This window comes from Panthera pardus, unplaced genomic scaffold, assembly GCF_024362965.1.
Source record: "Panthera pardus isolate Hobbes unplaced genomic scaffold, ASM2436296v1 HiC_scaffold_22, whole genome shotgun sequence".
Taxonomy (NCBI): Eukaryota; Metazoa; Chordata; class Mammalia; order Carnivora; family Felidae; genus Panthera; species Panthera pardus.
This window is the reverse complement of record NW_026526788.1, coordinates 6,509,673-6,530,500: the sequence shown is the minus strand read 5'-3', so window position 1 is coordinate 6,530,500 and position 20,828 is coordinate 6,509,673. Positions and strand designations below refer to the sequence as shown.

Sequence of the window (20,828 nt, the reverse complement as noted above, 5' to 3'; positions counted from 1 at the left end):
CACAGTCTAATGGGGAAGCAGACAAGGAGCAAACACAATGAAATGATTATATCCAAATCATGACAGATACTGTGGAGGTAACAAACAGGTCCCCAGACAGAAAATATCAGGTTTGCTACTTAAAAGGTAGGTCAGGGAAGGCGTCTTTGGGAAAGGATTATTTAAGCTGAGACCTCGAGGGGAGACGGGACGTGCTCTGAGCAGGGGAGAGGCAGAGCCTTCCAGGCAGAGGGGAAGGCCCGTGGAAGCCAAGGGAAAGCTGTGTGCTGGCTCATTGCTGGAAGGGAGGCTGTCAAGTTGACTGCTTAGAGCTGTCCAGCCTCAATGCCAGAGGAAGGCAGAGGACAGGGGGCTTGTGAGTGGCTTTAGGGGAGTCCCTCCCCAGGGTCCACCACAGGAAAGAACAGGCTTTGGGAACAAAACCAAGGCTTCAGTTTTTGTTTATTCATTTCAAAAAATCCATGAAAATATGTCATTGAAGCTTCCATATTCTAAATAAAATATTTTCTGCGGAGTTCTCAGACTTCAACCAATTAGTAAAATTTTTTTTCAGAACCTTGAGTTAGGTCGGTTGGAGTTGGGGACAGGGCTGTGCATAGCGAGCCTCTTTCTCATGGACCCTCTCCTCATTTCACGAGCTCTCACCATGTGCCAGGAACTGTATGAAACACTTCACACAGGTGACCTCATTTGGTCCTCCTGACAACACTAGGAAGAAAGTATATTGTTTTCTCTATGTTACATATGAGGCAATTGAGAGAGACCCAGAGCGGGTAAAGTCATGCCACAAGTATGGGGTACAGCTGAAACCTGAACCCAGATACAGCCCATGCCTTAGAACCCTGTGTTTTGCCACCCCAACGGCCTTTTTCTGAATCAGACCACCTGACAGGTATAGGAGTCATAAACTAACTAGACATGTTCAGAATGAGGGTTTAGAGGTTCATTGTGGATGGTTGGTGAGCATAGTCAATTCATATATTTCTACATTACTTTGAAGGAATTTTTTTTTTGCCATTGGTACAAAGTGATGATTTCATCTGTTAAGAGAGCAACGAGCAAGTGACCAAGGACGAATATATTATTCTGTTGATTTAAACTTGGCACTTTCTGAATTAATAGAATAATTTCTATAAATAATATATTTCAGGAGAACATTTTTAACAGTATGTAACACTGAAAACAAATTATTAATAGTTTACATTCTTATTTAATGAACAGCACACAAATGTGGTAGGAATATATGGCACATAGTAGGTACTTAACATTTGTTGAATTCATCTTGCAAAGTGTTCTTCACCCTTAAAAACTGTATTAAGTCATACTGCCAATAGGTGGCAATAGTGTTTCGGTCACGGCCATGTATTTGGTTCAAGAAAGATGCATGCAATCTGGAAATGATCTCACTGTATTGCTGTATGTCTGTTATACCTCAATAAAAAAAAGTTATCTCACATTTTTATCAGAAAATATTTCTATTAAAATAGTTAAATTTTTATGTTAAATATAAAACAGAAAGCCTTAGGGAAAAGTTTTTAAATTTAAGTAAATTGACATACCAACATAGAATTTCTTGGTAAACTCTATGAACATTAGCATATTCTAAGTCTTTATCTTATTCACAAACTTTGCCTTTATAAGTTACCTTCATTATCTTCATATGCAGCTTAAAATATTCCCCCAAAAGGGGTAGAACTTGGCACTCCGGACTTCCAACTGGATGATGAAATCCTCTCATCGTGTGTGTCTCTCTTTGAGGAAGTGTCAGTTTCCTTTTTCCTACTCTGTCTTTTGTAAGGATTCCTGTAAATACAACAGACTAACCCAAACTCTATGACTGAGCACTGAAAAAAATAGAAAATGCAGAAAAGCATTGCATTTCAGTGGCTAGTCAGAACCAAACCTTGAGAAATGATACTCCTTTTCTGAGTAGTCTTTGATGGCTTCATAGAAGGTGATGTTTTAGGAATGGTTTACCAAGGTGGGAGACTTCTTGGTAAAATTAGGGGGAGGTGGTTGGTTTGTATTTGTAAACCAGGAAGGCGCATGTGCAGAGGTCAAATGGCAAAGAAAACTTGCCTCAGGTGTCCGGTCCCTCCTCCCATGGCCTGCTGTGGGCCATCAGGCATGTCTGTTCTACTCCCCTCTTTCTGGAATTTGTATACTGCTAGCACTGGGGACCAGGAGACAGCAGAATCCACTCTCTTTCTCCCCATCACCAACTGTTTGATACTGAACCGAGAACACTGTTCAAAAACTTCCCATTATTAAACATTTACACCTTTAAACTATTCAAGTCCTCACTGAAGTAATTGACTTAACTTTGTTTTTAACACAGGAAACCTGATGTTACTTTGGACTTTATGCTTCCGAGAAGAACAAGCTTGTCATCTGATAGCAATAAAACATTTTGCATGATTGGCCACTGTTCATCATCCCAAGAAGAGTTTTTGCAATTGGCTGGAAAATGGGACCTGGGAAATTTACTCCTCTTCAACGGTATACTTTTTTCCTTCAAAGCGTTTCCAGTTTCTTCTTTCAGTTAACAAGTATTAAACTAGTAAATTTTCCTGGATAATAATCCAGGATATTAATCCCTATTCCTTCATTTGTACTTAGTAAGTATTACATTTCCTAGATACCAAGATGCACTTCTAAAATATTTCAACATTTTTATAATATAGATGTTTCTTAGAATTGATATATATGTTTAATGCAGGGGTGTATGTCATACCTCCTACCAGCATCCCCCAAAAGGGAAGCGCATATCAAATCAATTTTGTTTTATAATCTAGGAAAATACAGAATTGACAAGTAAACTTAGAATGATTATCTCTTACTTATAATTTTAGTATATTCTTTTTTTGAATTTTCTTAATGTTTATTTTTGTGAGAGAGAGAGAGACAGAGTACGAGTGGGGGAGGGGCAGAGAGCGAAGGAGACACAGAATCCAAAGCAGGCTCCAGGCTCTGAGTAGTCAGCACAGAGCCCGATACAGGGCTCGAACCCATGGACCATGAGATCAATGACCCGAGCCGAAGGCAGATGCTTAACCAACTGAGCCATCCAGGCAGCCCAATTTTAGTATATTCTGTAAGAATATCAAATTTTAGGGAAAAAAAGAAATATATGATTTAAAAATATATATCACTAAAAAACTTAAAAATAAAAATAAAAAATGTATAATCACTAAACCTGGCACATAATAGCATTCAGGCAGTGTTTATTGAATAGATAGAAGAATGGAGGAATGAGATATCAATTCATATTTATTTTAAAAAGGAATTTACTGAAGTATGGTTTCCATTTATTTAAAAAAGGCAAAACAAAACCAAAGTAACTGTTTTCTATCTTAAGGAAAAAATAGAAATTTTATTATTTTATTTTATCACAAGCTTCACAGTTAACTTTATGTATATTAATTCATTTCCCGTCCATACTTGGCATAGGTTATTTGCTCATGACACCAATTTGGAATGTGAGACTTTATCAATTTTATAGAGATAAAAGAATCTGACAAAAATAACTAACTCTTGATTTCTTTTTATGAAAAATTCTGGTTGGAGTATGATAAATAAATAACTTTATTTTCTTGTTCAGGAGCTAAGATTGATTCACAAGAGGCCTTTTATCTATATGCTTGTGGACCCAACCATACATCTATAATGCCATGTAAATATGGCAAGCCTGCGAATGACTTCTCCAAATATATTAATAAGGACATTTTGCGATGTGAAAAAATCAGAGAACTTTTTATGACCAAGAAGGAAGTGGACATTGGTCTCTTAATTGTAAGTTTTCATTTCATAAGTTTAAACTTTTTAGTAACTGATAATTCATGGTTATAAAATGTGTAATTAGCTATGAATTAGATTTCTAAAGTTTCTCTTCTTTCTTACTCAACATTTTCTTTCCTTAAGAACATGTTTCTTTCTTAAAAAAAAAAAAAAAGCAACCTGAAATACTCAGAATTTGTTTTCGGGTTTCAAATGTTTATTCCCTTTTCCTTAGAACTATATTTCCATACGAAGCATTAGTTTAGTTTATACGTACTAATCATTCAAGAAAAATGTTTATGATATGGTGCAAATATAACATCTGTTAGCGTAAAAAATAGTGCTCATTATATTTCATTTCCATACTTATAGATAAGTAGTAATTTTTATTGATAGTATTATTTTTATTTATAAATATTCTGATTTTAAAATATTTATTCTTTGATATCAGTAACAACCAGGAATTTTGCTTGCAAAATATTGCTAACTCTGGTTATATGAGACTCTCATGTTGTTTTTTTATACACTATTGTAATTTTTTGTTCAAGTGTATAGTTCAGGAGTTTGTGGTAGATATTTTTCATTATAGCAACTAGAAAGCTGAGCCTTCATAGTCTTAGAAGATCTACTAAAAACTGGTAGATCTGGCCAGGAAACTGGGTTCCTTCTCTTGCTTCTTATGAGAGGTACAGTTATAGGTCAGAGATTTTACTTGAAGGAGACTACTAGTTTGGAATGTATTTTGTTGTTGTTGTTGTTGCTGTTGTTAGTGAGATGTGTATTGCACAATCAAAATAAATTCTATTTTAAAGCTGTAACATTTGACTAAAGGAAAGGAGAAGTTCTAGCAGAGATATTTTGTAAAATACATGTTAAGTCTTAAGTGGTGTTAAATATGTAACTGTGGTAAAGCGGATAGAGAGTAGATACGTATGGAATTTGACTTATGATCTGATATTGTGTATACAATAGTTTTCTCCCTAAGGAGTATCCAAAAAGGGGGGTTGGGAGCATTTGGCCGGTCCATTATGATTGAGTGATGACCAGGGATGCTAAATGTTCTGCAATGCAAGGGCAGTATTATATAGAGCACAGAATTATCCTACCCCAAATGTGTCACCATTAAGAAAACATGCTTTAGGGAAATGTTTCTCAAACCTAAGCGTACAGCAGAGTCACCCAGAGGATTTATTAAAACACAAGTTGCTGGGCCAGACTTTTGGATTCAGGGGTCTGAAGTGTGGCCCAAGCAATTTGCATTTTTAACAAATCCCAGATGACGCTGTTGGCTGCTGCTTGCTGGTTCAGGACCACACGTTGAGAATCTATGCTTTAGGCAGACCAAGGAGTTACACAACCAGTGTTTGTTCAAATAATAATTTTAACTCTCTAGTTTTTGGTTAATCCATTTGTTTTCTCACACACACACACACACACACACACACACACACACACACACACTTCCTTAATCCTTTTATTTTGCTTGAAAAGAATATATTGAAGTCATAAGATTTAACATAAATTATCACAAATGAAAATTCTAAGGATTTGATGCGACAACTCTTTTTAGAAAGCAAATTTTTAAGCCTGATTTAGTAATTTGGGGATTATGAGTTCATGAGCGAAAAGTCTGGCAAGCCGCTGGTGCCAGGTGGGAGTTGTTTCACGTAGATGAACGTTTGTCAGCTTTCTGTTGAAAACTACTGCAGGTTTAAGATTTTGTTTTACCCAGAATATCATATACAATAGACCGTGTTGTCACTTTAGTTGGTATACAAATATGCTAGATGATGTCTGGATGAAATTGTGTTTAAGTTTAAATCGCCATGGTTGAAAATGATCACAGCCTAAGGCCCCCACAGCTTCTGGGAGAAAACACTGAACCAGGGTACATGATTTCCCCAAGCCTGTGTGCCCCACCGGAGTCAGAACCTGATCGAAACTGCCCTCTGCGTGGGAGAAATATTGAAAATTCTATTCAGTTTTAGTAGGAATGCTGATAGTCTGGAATTTTATTCTGGTGGAAGGATCTGACTTAGAGTCACTTGTAAATGAGTAGCCAGCCTGTGAACAAACACATTCCCCAAAGCAAAAAATTTGAATACATTGATGCAGAGTTCCCATCTCATAAGGTTGTCAAGATCGGTTAATATTTGTAAGTGCAAAGAACAGTGCCTGGTATGTAATGAGTGTGGTGTATAAGACTCAGCTGTTCTTAGTAGTAACAGTGTAATTTCATGTTTATTCTAAAATGGTTAAACCTGGAATCTTCTCAGCCTTGACAAGGTTTATACAATTGTTCACTGCCATTGAAACTGATCTCCTTTGTGAGGAGCCATCTTGCTTCCCACATTCATCTTTGTTTCGTGTACCATCTATCAAAGAGAACAATTTGTTGGGTAACTTTCCACTTTGAAATGCTTGTTTGCTGGTTGATAACTTACTTTTGTCAATTTTGTTTAGTTGCTAAAGGAATATATTTGTGTTTCAGGAAAGTCTTTCCGTTGTTTACACAACTAACTGTCCTGCTCAGTATACCATCTATGAGCCAGTTATTAGACTTAAAGGCCAGATGAAAACCCAACTCTCTCAGAGGCCCTTCAGCTCAAAAGAAGTTCAGAGCATCTTGTTAGAACCTCATTATCTAAAGAATCTCCGGCCTATGGAATGTAAAACTATTCAAGGCGTCCTGCACGAGATCGGTGGAACTGGTATATTTGTTTTTCTCTTTGCCAGGGTAAGAATCACTGAGTATGGTTTTATCTGAAACCAAACTACTTCTTTAATACTGTTAAATTTCAGTGTTTATTTTTAATTACAGAAACAGTTATACATCAACCATATTAAACTTTTAAGATAAAGAAATCATATTGTTTATGATGTCATCAAGCTTTCTGCCACACGTGGTGAAAATTTCTCTTAACTTATGGAGATTTTAGAAGTTTTCTATTATCCAGAAATGTAATTAAGACAATTAAATGTGAAATATACAAGATTTAATGGGGCATCTGGTTGGCTCCGTCGGTAGAGCAGGCGACCCTTGATCTCTGTCGGGGTCATGAGTTCAAGCCCCACATCAGGCATAGAGATTACATTAATAAAATAAGCAAATAAATAAATAAGATTTAAATTGTCAATGAGAGGAGGAATACATATTATAGTAACAAAAAGAAGAAAGATGTTCTTTGGACAAGATTGGGTGCATTCAAGGTGGCATGGCCATAGACAAGGAATGTATTCTTTAAAATAAGGTTTGTGAAGCCTGTTTTTCCCAAGCTTCCAGCTGCATGGGGGAAAAAAAAACCCAAGGGTCAGCAAGTAACTCCCCCCAAAATAATTTGAGTTTGTTTAGCTTTCTTAAAGAAAAGGAGAAATGTAAAAAGTTTGACTTGTGTCATGAGTACTATATTAGAATAAATTGTTTAAATTATCTGTTCTACTTAGTCGTCTCAGGGTGGGGACAATATCTTTCCTGACATAGAGTAGACAATCAATAAATATATACTGACTGTTTACAGGGATCGCTGAAATCCAAAATCAGGAGTACAAATGGTACTAATCATCTCCTTCCTCAAGGCCCATATCCTTGTTTAAATAAAGCAGGCTTGATCTTCTTTCCTCAGAATTTTATTCCTAAGTGTAACTTCTGCAACATTTGCAAATTTCCACAGCCTCCCCAACTGGATTTTTTTCCTTCAGTGGGACCACCTTTGATTAATTTTGCAATAATAGGCATATCAGTGTGTGTTATTGTCATTACCATTCTTATAAATGTTTTGTCAGGATTGACTCACCATACTCTAACCTGTTTTTTCTTCTTCCTTTTTCAAACTTTTTTTTTTCATCCAGTATCTAGTTGAGTAGATTTTCCCTTCGTGTTTTAAAATGAAAAGCTCTTTAACTCATCAACATTCTGTGATCACCTTTTATAACTTATAGTTTCAAAATGTGTATCCTTGGTTTTTGTTCTTTCATCAAGTTATTACACATAATTTTGTTATGATTACTCTCACACAATGACTAGATCCTAGAGAAAATGGCTCATCTTTTACACACACTCAGGATCTTGCCAATAAGACTTCTAAAGTACATTGTAACACTTAAAACTTAGAAACTTTCTTTAGCATTTTTCCTTCTCTGCTACAAAAAGAAAATTCAGTCTCCTTAAAAACCTTACATGTGTTGGGGCACCTGGGTGGCTCAGCCAGTTAAGTGTCTGACTTCAGCTCAAGTCATGATCTCACACTTTGTGAGTTCTAGGCTCCCTGCTGGCAGCACAGAGCCTGCTTGGGATCCTCTGGCCCCCTCTCTCGCTGCCCCTCCCTCTCTCTTTCTCAAAAATAAATAAACATTAAAAAAAACCCAAAAAACAAAAAAACCTTCCATGCATAGCCTGCCTTTTGAACCAGATCTCTGCCATCCAGCCAAATAAGCAAACTGCACCCTCCGAGCTGTACCGGGAACTTCGAGTTTTAGACCCTCACCTGTCTCTTGTCTCTCGCTCCCACCCACCTGCTGTTCCTACTTTCTAGGATTTTACTGTCTTTCCAGGCCATCTTCTCTCCATTTAGACTTCCCTAACCCAAGCAGAGTAGAGTCAGGAGTAGTTTCTGTGCCCTTGTGACATTCATACTATCTCATTCTTCTTTGCCTTTAATCGTGATAGTAAGATGTGTCTTTCTTATACATAGTAGTTGTCAGAAATCACTGGTTTAATTGAAGTACAAGGCAAATCTCTGGTTTTCATACATACATCTTGTCTTTTGACTAGATAGTAGGCCCCACTGGGGGCACGTATCATGCCTTTGCTTCTTTGTTATCTCCCACAGCATGTAACGCACAGCCTATCTGTTGATTCACTGAAATGACATTTGCTGACATTTCAAATCACTAATAAAACGCTACTGACTTATACAGTTGTGTTATTTTCGTTCATTTATACTATATTCAAGAGACTAAAATTGTAGGATTTATGTCTTTCAGTTTTGTTTATAATTCTTAAATGATGACAAAGTGTGAGCAAAAAAAAATAGCTTTCAAATAAAACTGATGGCTTGATGTTATATAATAATATATAATCCCACATGTTAAATTTTTCTCTCAATAAATTATTTTTTAGGTTGTGGAACTCAGCAACTGTGAAGAAACTCAAGCATTAGCACTGAGAGTTATACTCTCATTAATTAAATACAACCAACAGAGAATACATGAATTAGAAAATTGTAATGGACTTTCCATGATTCATCAGGTGTTGATTAAACAAAAATGCATTGTTGGTTTTCATGTTTTGAAGGTATGTCCTCATAAAATTTATTCTCATAGTTTCATAGGCAATGATACTTCTCTTCATTATAGTCTTCCGACAATAGAGTTTCACGTTTCGGTTATTCCTGAAGAAAATGAAGGAAACTCAACAGTGTATATTTAACCAAACTAAGATGCTCTTCTGGCTTTCTTCATCATTGACATAATTACATTTTTGCCTTCTTTCAAACATTTGAGAAGAGTGAGAGAAAAAAATTAACTCCTAGAATTTGAGATCTGGATGAAGTGTTGCTATCCCTTAGAGGCTGGCCCCTGCTTCTGTAGAACGCTGAAATTAAGACCCACAGAGACACTGTTGTTTGCTTCAGCTCCCAGTTACGGAAGAGAACCTAGTTCTCTGGACGACTAGTGCTGTGCCATTTCCAGTAGGCAGTGCTGATAGAGAGTTAGTTTTCTAAGGTTACATTAGTTTTTATTTTGATCCAGCTATCATCAGATACTTAAATACCTTTCTAGCTAAAAGCACTTGGTAACATTGTGAAAATATTTGTCTGAGGGTACTAGTACTAAGGCAAAAGACTGCTTTCACCCCTGCCCTCAAGATCCATACATTTATGGCATGAATCCTTAGTACTTTTTGGAAAAGGTTTCAAAGCCTAACAGATTCATTGAATTTAAAAAAGAAAAATAGAAAGATAAATAAATAAAATGGAATGTTGGTTTTACCCATGTTTGAAACTGAATAATCATTTATAAATATTTCACAGTTTGTGTTTTTCTAATTATTTGAACTGTTTTGCAAAACAAATTAAAGACACTCTGTGAAAGGTTGAATTCTTCACTAGTCTCCCTGTGAATTTAATGTTATGACTGCAAAGATGGAAAGAATAATGTTTCTGTTGAATTTTTAGATTAATCAGTTATTAATGCATCTTGTATTAACGCTGATTTTCCACAGACTCTTTTTGAAGGTTGCTGTGGTGAGGATATCATTCATGTCAACGAGAGTGGAGAGTTTAAGTTGGATGTAGAGTCTAATGCTATAATCCAAGATGTTAAACTGCTAGAGGAGCTCCTGCTTGACTGGAAGATATGGAATAAAGCCAAGGCATGTGCTTTTATTTTTAATGGTAAAAAACACATGACATGAATTTACCCTCGTCACAATTTGTAAGCACACCATACGGTATTAACTACATACACTGTGTCGAACAGCAGGTATCTAAGACTTTCGTCTTGCTTGGCTGCAACTGCACCCGTTGCACACTCCGCCAGCTCTCCTGCCCTCTGCCCCTCTCCCTGGCAGCCACCGTACCACTTTCTGTTTCTAAGGGCTTGATTACTTTCGATATGTCGTAGAAGCGGAACCATTCAGTATTTGTCTTTTTGCGATTGGCTGTTTCACTTAGGATATGTCTTTAAGGTTCATTTGTGCCATAGTGCATGACCAGATTCCTTTCTTTTGTAAGATGAATAATATCCCACTGTATGTATATGCCACATTTCCTTTATCCATTCTTTCTATTAATAGACATTTAGGTTGCTTCCATATATTGGATTTTGTGAACGATGTTGCAATGGACTTGGGTGTGTGAATGTTTCTTTGAGATCCTATTTTCAATTCTTTTGGATATATACCCAGAAGTGGGATTGCTGAATCATATATTAATTCTATTTTTAATTTTTTTTTTTTTAAAGAGAGAGAGAGGGAGGGAGAGAGCCCCAAACAGGCTCTGTGCTGACGGCACAGAGCCTGATACAGGGCTCGATCCCACAAACTGTGAGATCATGACCTGAACCAAGATCAAGAGTCCATGCTTAACCAACTGAGCCACCCAGGTGCTCCTCTGTTTTTAATTTTTTAAGGATCCCCTGCACTGTTTTCCATAAGACCTGCACCATTTTACAATCCCATCACCAAGGTACAAGGATTGCAATTTCTCCACATCTTTGCCAACAATTGTTATCTTCTGGTTTTTTTGATAGTGCCCATCCTATTGGGTATGAGACGATATTTTATTGTGGTTTTGGTTTGCATTTCCCTGATATTTAGTGACGATGAGCATCTTTTCATATACTTGTTGGCCATTTGTATGTTTTCTTTGGAGAAATGTCTTTTCAAGTTCTTTGCCCATTTTTCAAATAGACTATTTGATTTTTTGTTATTGAGTTTTAAGAGTCCTCTATGTACTCTAGATATTAATCCTTCATCTGATACATGGTTTGCAAATATTTTCGCCCATTCTGTAGGGTTTTCTTTCACTTTATTGTTTCCTTTGTGCACAGAGAGATGTGTACTTTTTAAAAACTGTTTATTTGTTTTGAGGGAGAGAGAGCATGCACACACAAGTGGGAGAGGGGCAGAGAGAGGGAGAGAGAATACCAAGCAGGCTCCGCACTGTCAGCAAAGAGGCCGACACAAAGCTCAATCCCATGACCCTGGGATCATGATCTGAGCTGAAATCAAGACGCAGATACATAACCAACTGAGCCACCCAGGCACCCCTAGATGAATATTTAAAAGTACATGTCTCTTGGGGTACCTGGGTGGCTCAGTTGGTTAAGTGTCCAACTCTTGGTTTTGGCTCAGGTCACGATCCCAGGGTCATGGGATCAAGCCCCACATTGGGTTCCATGCTGAGTGGGGGGCCTGCTTGGTATTCTTTCTCTCTCTCCCTCTGCTCCTCTCCCACTCATGTGTGTACTCTCTCTCTAAAAAAAAAAAAAAAAAATTAAATACTCATCTAAATTAAATATTCATCTAATCATTCTTCTAAAGAACAGAACAAACTTACTACTTCAGTGTAATGTTAATTAATGGAAGTGTGGCGATTATTTCCTGTGCAAGGTTTTGAGCAGCCATGGGTAATGCTGAGCTGGAAGGTCAGCATGAGAACTTGAGCTACCTGGGATTAGCTAAGAGCAGTATGCAGGCTGGAAAACATGGAGCTCATTTGAATCAACTGGGAACTTACATCTATCATAAACTCTGAAAGGGAATCATGCTAAGAGTCTAGAGAGTCAGGTCAAGGTGAGGGAAATGGACACGCTTCTAAGTAGGGGAGCCAAGTTGCCCAGGAGTCATAAAGCTGAATCAGAATATATAGGGAAAGGCTATAAAGCCTTGACTTCATTATAGGCATAAGTTAAGGAACATGGTGTGATCTTAGGTCTAGGCATAGCATCTCAACCACTGGATGGTCTTCACAAGGATCCAGCCAGGGAATGAATATAAGACTATTTCCTTTCTGCCCTAGTTTTTAATGATCTTTTTGGTATAAGCTCTTATAAGCTCCTTAGTTGTAGTGTAGATTATAGATTTTCTAGAGTTATTTAGAGCATAACAACATTACCGTCAAACATAAAGACCAATTTATTATATAGGTATTCAGCATACGCCTTTAGATTTTTTTAAAAAATCAGGTATTCCTGGGGCGCCTGGGTGGCGCAGTCGGTTAAGCGTCCGACTTCAGCCAGGTCACGATCTCGCGGTCCGTGAGTTCGAGCCCCGCGTCAGGCTCTGGGCTGATGGCTCGGAGCCTGGAGCCTGTTTCCGATTCTGTGTCTCCCTCTCTCTCTGCCCCTCCCCCATTCATGCTCTGTCTCTCTCTGTCCCAAAAATAAATATAAAAACGTTGAAAAAAAAATTAAAAAAAAATCAGGTATTCCTAAATTTGGCAGTAGTCTGCCCAAATTTATTCATTATCAGTAATCTGTTGGAAAGCTGAAAGAAACCTTTGTAATCTATTATTAATAAAGATAAATTTTGACCAAGCATCCTAGAGGACAGAATTATTTTTCTAAATATTCCTATAGAAAATTATATTACAAAAGTATTCTCATATGAAGATATAATCTTCCAGTTATAAAATAAATAAGACATGGGGATGTCTATATACAGCATAGGGATATAATATGATATATATATTGTGGCCCAAGCCATATCAATAATATGATAACAACTTTGTATAGTGACAGATGGTAACTGTACTTCTCATGGTAACCATTTCATAACATATATAAATATTGATTCACTGTGTTATATACCAGAAATGAATATGATATTGTATGTCAATTATTCTTCAAAAGAAAAAAAAAAAAAAGAAGACATCAAAGAATATGCAGCCATACATGGGGAAGTCTCATAGTGTTGTGTTAAGCAGCTAATTGAACCATTGCTTTTTCTAGATTTTATGGTACTTACAATTTTTTAAACTTTGTAATTTGTCGTGATTTCTTTTCTCATTCTGAATAAATTCTCACTTTCAGACTAAATAATAACCATATATATATATATGTATATATATATATATGCATGCATAAAAATATGTGTAACGTTGCATGGGGAAAAAGCAAATGTACAGTGATAGCAGATATAAACAAAGGCAGCATAAATACGAACGTATAGGAAAGAATCAGCTCAGTTGTAGACTGGAAGATGCAACCTAACTAAAGGTAGACAGTTGTTGTGGTTAGTATTTCAAAAGAGGATGCTAATTTGAGGTTGTTGATCAAAAAACACAACATTTCTTACTGAATTCAAAAGTGATACAGATACTTCTGTGAATTGGAAATAAGATTTTCTGTCCTAATTAAGAATTGTTAACTGAGTTTGTCTTTTGCTTTTGGTTGGTTGTTTACTTTGCCACCATTCTATTTGGTACTGTTTTTTCAGACCTGAGGCAAGTTTTCATACCTGGCCTGCCTTGTGTTCCAAGTTCTCATATGCCTTTTTCTTTTAGGGCCTCGTGGCCCTATCTTATGAGGAGAGAGGCCTGGGTTATAATAATATGATTAAGTCGTTCAATTCCTTGGCCTTTTCATTGTTTGTTACTATCAAATAACAGCAGCAGAAATAGCAAGACCTGTGGCCCAAGCCAGTTAATTTTGTCTTTTGTTAGCGGCTTTGTTAAAAGGTCATTTGGAATAACAAAATGAGGTGAAGATTATCTCTCAATATTGGTTGTCTGTATAAGATTCCTCTTTCTACATTATTGAGTGTAATTTAAGATTGATTCCACATGGGAGAATGATTTTTAAGGGACTTTACAAGGATGTTTGAAGATATACAGTAATTATGCAGAGAATTCTGTTATTTGGACTTAAAAGTAAATCAGCCTAAAATGCAGAATTTTCACATTATCGGTGAGTTTTCTCAATTTAGTACAATTTGTTCTAAAGTTATTTACTCAAATGCTGTATACACAAAGAAGCATTGAAGTTTATGCATTTGCAATAATGCTCTTTGAAAACGCATTATTAGTAAACAATTATATTGATCATGTGTGTGTTTTCTCCGTATCGAATAAATCCCTCAAGATAATTCATCTTTTGAAAATACTATATATTATATAACATCACAGAAAGGTTAATGTAGTGAAGCACCTAATGCCACATGGAATTCAACGTCTTTAGAAATGACCTCCTGACAGAAAATAGTAACAATAATAATAGTCTGGAGTAAATGTTAAGATGTGCTTTTTCAGACACATTTAATCCTTGACCCTGAGTATGTACGCAACGGGTAGACTGAGCTGTCACGTGTCTTCTTCTAAAACGCGTGTGGCACGGCTTTCAGTAACCACGTGCTGACTGGTGTGTGTTTATTTTCTCAGCGCGGAGCCTGGGAAGCCCTGCTGGCGGCTCTGGAGGTCCTCATCAGAGCAGAGCACCAGCAGCACGTCTTCAATATAAAGCAGTTACTGAAGGCTCGCGTGGTCCATCACTTTCTACTGACTTGTCAGGTTTTGCAGGTACTTTCCACGTAACTCTGCTTCGGGGAGATTCTCTGTAATCCCTTATTTACTCGCTCAAGGTTATGAACTCAAATTTTTGTGGGATTTCAGTGGAATTTCTTTCTCTTCTCCGCCTTCCCTGATCTCCTGGCTCCCTTCTTTCAGCAAACGGCAGAGGACTTTCTCAACCCCCGGCCTCCTACTGCTCAGTCTTCACACTGTCGTCATTCCTAACTCAATCTCAGAAGAACAGCTCTATTTCTGCCTTGTTTCTTTATGCTGGGGCATTTGAGTATCAACCGTAGCAAAATGGGTACTTGTCGCAAGCTTGGCACAGTGGCGGTCCGGTAGCCAGCGAGGCCCGTCTGAGGCTTGATTATTGCTGACTGAAACTCACTCCACACTCCTTAAATAACAAGTGCAAGTATGTTTTGTTTGACTAAGTGTGAGCTTGCCGAAGATCTCTAGAATTCGCATATTGAAAATGTATCCAAAATATTAAGTGAAAAAGTGGCACCGACCTCACCAGTAGTGTCTGTGCTGTGGCCTGGCTTCTGGTTTGATGTTTTGGCTCTGCTTTCACAGCTGTCCTTTTATCAGTTTGGTTGATGTATGAGAATATTTTTCAAGTTCATTTGTTTCTCCAGCGAGGCCTCTAGTAGAACTTGATCAGGTCAGATAAGTACAGATGTTCCCTGGGAGCGGTAATACTGTTTTTAATGCCTTTGTTTCGGTGACACCAGTGGCTTTCCATTGCACTTGGGATGAAATCCGGAACCTGTGGCAATATTTAAAGAAAGCATGTATGCCCCAGTGACCACTCCAGCCTCATCTCATGCCAGGGCAGCCCCCCTGGTTTTTTTTTTTTTTTTTTCTCTTCCTTAAAACCTTCCTTAAAAGGTTCCTGAACCTTTTTCTCTCGCAGGGCACATAGTTTTTCTGGTTGAGAAGTTTTTGATCCCATTCTTTCCATCTGGCCGCCAGGCTAATCCTTCATGCCTCCACTTTAAATTTACTTCCTGAGAGAAGCCCTCCCTTCTCTTTCCATCTAGTGTAACCCTTTCCCCTCCCTCCACTCGCTCTCTCTCTCTCTCTCTCCACACACATGCATTTGTTAGTGTCATATCGTCATTTATGAAACTATGGTTTATTTCCCTCTGTAAACCTGCTGAGGGCAGGGATAATGTTTTTTCTTGATCTCATTGTAACCCCAGTACTTGGCACATAATAGGCATCCAATAAATATTCACTGAATGAATCAATTCTAAAAAACAAAAACATTTTATTGCCTTTCTTGGGCCCTGTGGTAAATTAGACTATTGTCTTCAGGAATATAATACAGTGATCTCTGAGGCCCCTTGCTTGCTGAATATTTTATGTAACATTTACACAGCAGTTTTTCTCTAAATCAGTTTCTTTGTATATCCACTTTGAAACTTGCTGACTAATTTTCAAAGAGCACACAAGACAGTGTGAAGATCTTATTCAGTCTTTCCATGTCAGAAAAGTAACACTTGTAAACTTGGGGATTTCTATATATATATATTCTCATTTTCATATATTTATAAAAATGCTAGAAAAATCTAGGCACCAGTTCCATTTCCTGAAAAATATACTTCTTCACCCTTCTTCATTCAGAGAGCCCATTATCCAATTAACAGTTACTAATTAAGAATAGTTTTATATTAGGTATTGTGGGAAGTATGTAAAGAAATGAACTTAATTGTTGCCTTTAATACATCTCAGAGTATTTAAGGAAGATAGGTAAATTGGTAGTTTATTGGATGTGGGGCAATTTCATTAGTTCATGAGTACAGTGCAAAGCACTTGAACTCAAGTGATGAAAACAGGAGTGTAAAAGTAGGGGGAAAATATGAAAGAGATTGTAAAGAGAACTAATAGGGCTTGATTCTGTCTAAATAGCTGCAGGAGAAGTGAAATATATGATGCACAATTTCAAGCTGGGAATCTGGGAGGATGATAGCATCATCAAAGAAGGAATTGAACACACAAGTTCTGCAGCTTACGCATTCTGCATTTGAGATTATGGTTGGACGTTCGGTGGTCGTGACCACTGGGCACGTAGATGTGCAAGATTGGAACTGGGGAGGGGGATGAGGAGGACAGATGGGGAATTGTGTGCATGGATGTCACAGAGAAGCAATGGAGATGGACGGATGAGCTCTATAAGATAAACAGTGTAGTAAAAGGATCGTAGAAAGGCCTGTGGCGGTCACCTCCAGAAATATCCATTTCCATGTATGAAACAGGAAAAAGGAGCTGTCGACAGATGTAGAAAGAGTAGTCGAAGAGCTCAGAGAAGAACCAGGAAACAACAAAGTGAAAGCCAAGGGTGGGCAGAGGGGGGAAGGAAAAGGTGGTCTCTAGAGCCAAATAATGTGGAAGGTTCAAAGAAAATGTAGACAGATAAAGGGCCACCGATAGAAATTCTTAATGACCAGGTTTCGGAGACTTTCAGCAGCATGTGTGGTAGACTCATTGGAGACAGTGAGAATAAATTATGATTAAAAAGTTCAGCAGGGAAAGAAAAGAGAAACAGAAAATTAACAAAAGTTTCCCAAAGTTCAAGTTACGGGATTTTTTTTTTTTTTAATGATGTAAGATAGCAGTGACTTTTTATAAGGAGTCAGTGGAGAGGACAAGATTGAAGAAACATGGGCCGGGATAGACTTGGGAACGAAGGGCTGAGGTGGTGACCAGGATGGTGGAAGGCACAAGGGGCACTATTTGGCTGTGGCAGAGGTAGCCCTGAGTTGGAAGGCAAGAGACCTGTGTGCTTGGCTTGCCTTGGCTAGGCCACTTGGCACTTGTGAGATCTTGGCAGAGGAGTTTGGGCTTTCTTCTGTAGATTCCGTGTTCTCTTCTCAAATCTGAGGTTTCAGGGTGAACATCTAGGTTTTAAGTTTTCTGATTCAGGAATACGTAAGAGCAAATGAAGAAAAGTGAGTGTGGAGATGTTTCATATATTCGGACGTATCACATGTATAGGGAGAGGGAAGATGGGGAAGTTTAACTCCCTCGGCCTTGATCTAGAGGCCAACTGCTCCCTCCTGGTGGGGTTGGAGGATATAAGTTATTTATTTATACCCGTCTTTATGTTTAGTAATTACTTGGCACCCTACCAGGTCTCCCTCTACCAGGCAATCGATGACGCAGTAGAGACGGCTCAGAGGTCTGGGAGTGAGTTGTAGTGGCATTACTTACATGTTTTCTGTGTGGTCAAAGTTAGTCCTACAGTCACTTTGAGCTTCACATTCGAGAAAGGAAGGATGCAGCCTCTCACAGCTGTTGTGAGAAAGAGCTTTGCGGACCGGCTCGCGGTGCAGGAATGTAACCAGATTTGCCTATTGTGAATTTCCCCTTCCGATCCCATCGTGGGAGTACCGAGGGGTGCCAGTAGTTGTCATAATAGAACGAATAGTAGCTAACATTTATATGTGGGGCTTACTGTATGTGAGGCACTCTTCAGAATTTTGTGTCATTTAGGCCTGATGACAACCCTGTGAAGTAACACAATCCTTCCCGTATTATAGAGAAAGAAACTGGGGCATGGAGATATTAAATATGCCCCAAATCACATAGCTAGTGAGTGGAGAAGCCAGAGTGCAAAGCGAGGCGGTTTGGCTCCTGAGCCATGCTCGTGAGTGCCCTGATGTAACTTCGTCTTGTTGGTTAAGATAAATGAGCTAGAATTAAGTTGCCATCGATTTTTATGAATGTTTAACGACAGGATTGCTTGAATTGGGAAGTAGCAACTCAGCTTAATGGTAAATCTGGTCAGATTAGAGTAGTAGACAACACAATTCTGTCTTAAAAGGAGTGTCTTGCTTAAATGAAAAATGTTAGTTAACGGTTCTCTTTAAATCTAAAGACAGTTTGATTTTTATTTTTTCAGGAACACAAAGAGGGGCAGCTTACATCCATGCCCCGAGAGGTTTGTAGATCATTTGTGAAAATTATAGCAGAAGTCCTTGGATCTCCTCCAGATTTGGAATTATTGACAATTATCTTCAATTTCCTTTTAGCAGTTCACCCTCCTACTAATACTTACGTTTGTCACAACCCCACAAACTTCTACTTTTCTTTACACATAGGTAGGTATAATCATTTTTATTAGATTTTGGCTATCTTCGTTTTTGTTCTTTTAATTCCTACTCAATTCACATTTGTTTGATATTCATTAAATGGCTCCTATGTGCTAGAACTGCCCTAATTACACACTGGGATTGGGACAGGGCATAGGCCATGGAATGAACCAGACATGGTCTCTGCCTTCAGAGAGCTTCAGTGCCAAGAAGAGAGAGGAGACAAATAACTCAAATAACTATAGAAAAAACAATATATGGTAAGTACCTAATAGATACAAAAGAAGGACTAATTCAATTTTAAAGGAGTGAGGGTTTCATCACGCAGCTGTGGAGAGAGAAGATTTAATAGATTCTATATCTGACATGGACACTGACAAATTTAGGTACAGTTTGACAGGTATATTGGAGAATTAGCATTCCAGGTGAAGAGAATGACTTAAAGGGAGAAAAAATAGAGAAAATAAAGAATAATGAATTTTACCTAAATATGCAGGATCTATAAAGGATTAGTGAGAAATAATACCATAAATATAGCTTGGGGGAAAAAAAGGCAGGGGGCGCCTAGGTGCCTCAGTCGGTTAAGTGTCTGACTTCAGCTCATGTTATGATCTCATAGTTCGTGGGTTTGAGCCCCGTATCAGGCTCTGTGCTGACAGCTCAAAGCCTGGAGCTTGCTTCAGATTCTGTGTCTCCTTCTCTCTCCTCCTCCCCCACTCACACTTTCTCTCTCTCTCTCTCTCTCTCTCTCTCTCTCAAAAATAAATAAATGTGTGTGTGTGTATACATACACATATATATATATATATATAGTTTGGGACCACCATTTATTTATTTTGCCCTGTGAGGCCATATTAAAAGGGTCCTTGAATGAAATGCCAAAGAATTTGAACTTATATTCTATTTAGGGGTGACTGAAGGGTTTTGTTTTGTTGTGTCTATTTGTTTTGAGCAAAAAAATATGATGTAAGTAAATTACTACAATAAGATCCAGGAAAGATAAACTACCGACATAGAAGTGAGTTTGAAGCCCTGAGAATAGACGACAGCACTGAATGAAAGTGTAGACACAGAGAAGGAAGAAGGAAGCTAAGGACAGAATGATAAAAAAGAGTAATTAGTAGAAGAGAAGGATGGAATAATCAGAGTTTTAAAAGAACCAGGAAAATGTAATGCAGCAAGAAAGCAAGCGAGAACGTACCTATGAGAAAACTAGATAGGACGTTTAGCATGGAAACTGGTGGTAAAACAGGCATTTAGGAATGTAATAAATGAATAAAATGATTCAACAGCAGTAAAAATCCAAGTGAAATTAAACGACGTGACTTTGTGTTAGGTTCAGCACACAATTTAGTGAGCAAAGCACTGTCAAGATTCTGGAAACAGGGTAGTTGCAAAGATGAGTAAGATATGGTCCAGTCCCATAGGAAGCTTCCAGGCTAGTTGAGGGGAAAGAGCCATAAACAAGTAGTTAGTTACATTGTGTGGAAATTGATATAAATATTTTGTTTTCTCATAGTGTAGGGCATAGTGAGGAGATGTTTCCTGGAGGAGATGATGTCTTCTCTGAGTCTTAAAGGTTGAGTAGGAGTTGAAGGGAAGGGATTTCCAGACGAAGCAAATGGCTTGATTGGGAGCTGTGAGAAATCAGTGCTGCTGAAGTGTAATGGGAGAAACAAGGCTGGCAGGGGGTCTAGAGTAAGGGGTCTGGAGACAGGTTGTGAAGATTCTCATAGACCAGAAGCTTGGACTTTATGTAGAGTGGTAAGGAGGCAACAGAGAGCCACTGGAAGGTTCTAGGCAGGAGTTGACATCTGACGGAATTCTGATTGCTATGAGGATTTGAGGGTGACCAGATGTCCATCATGAATACCATTTAGAAGTCTACAACAGGACTCCAGGTGAGAGGCTTAAGTGCCTGAATTATAGCATTATGATAGGGACG

General features: G+C 38.0%; 1 protein-coding gene across 9 annotated transcripts in view; it reads left to right on the top strand.

Moving 5' to 3' along the window:
• Positions 1-20,828, top strand: part of LYST (lysosomal trafficking regulator) — a 191,116-nt gene that overhangs the window by 85,322 nt on the left and 84,966 nt on the right. For all 9 annotated transcript variants that reach the window (XM_053910211.1, XM_053910212.1, XM_019418948.2 and 6 more), the window contains 7 exons: positions 2,339-2,499; positions 3,602-3,792; positions 6,269-6,514; positions 8,897-9,070; positions 10,001-10,150; positions 14,658-14,795; positions 18,694-18,892. In XM_053910211.1, the coding sequence (XP_053766186.1) occupies positions 2,339-2,499; positions 3,602-3,792; positions 6,269-6,514; positions 8,897-9,070; positions 10,001-10,150; positions 14,658-14,795; positions 18,694-18,892 (1,259 nt within the window). The remainder of the gene's footprint in view (positions 1-2,338; positions 2,500-3,601; positions 3,793-6,268; positions 6,515-8,896; positions 9,071-10,000; positions 10,151-14,657; positions 14,796-18,693; positions 18,893-20,828) is intronic.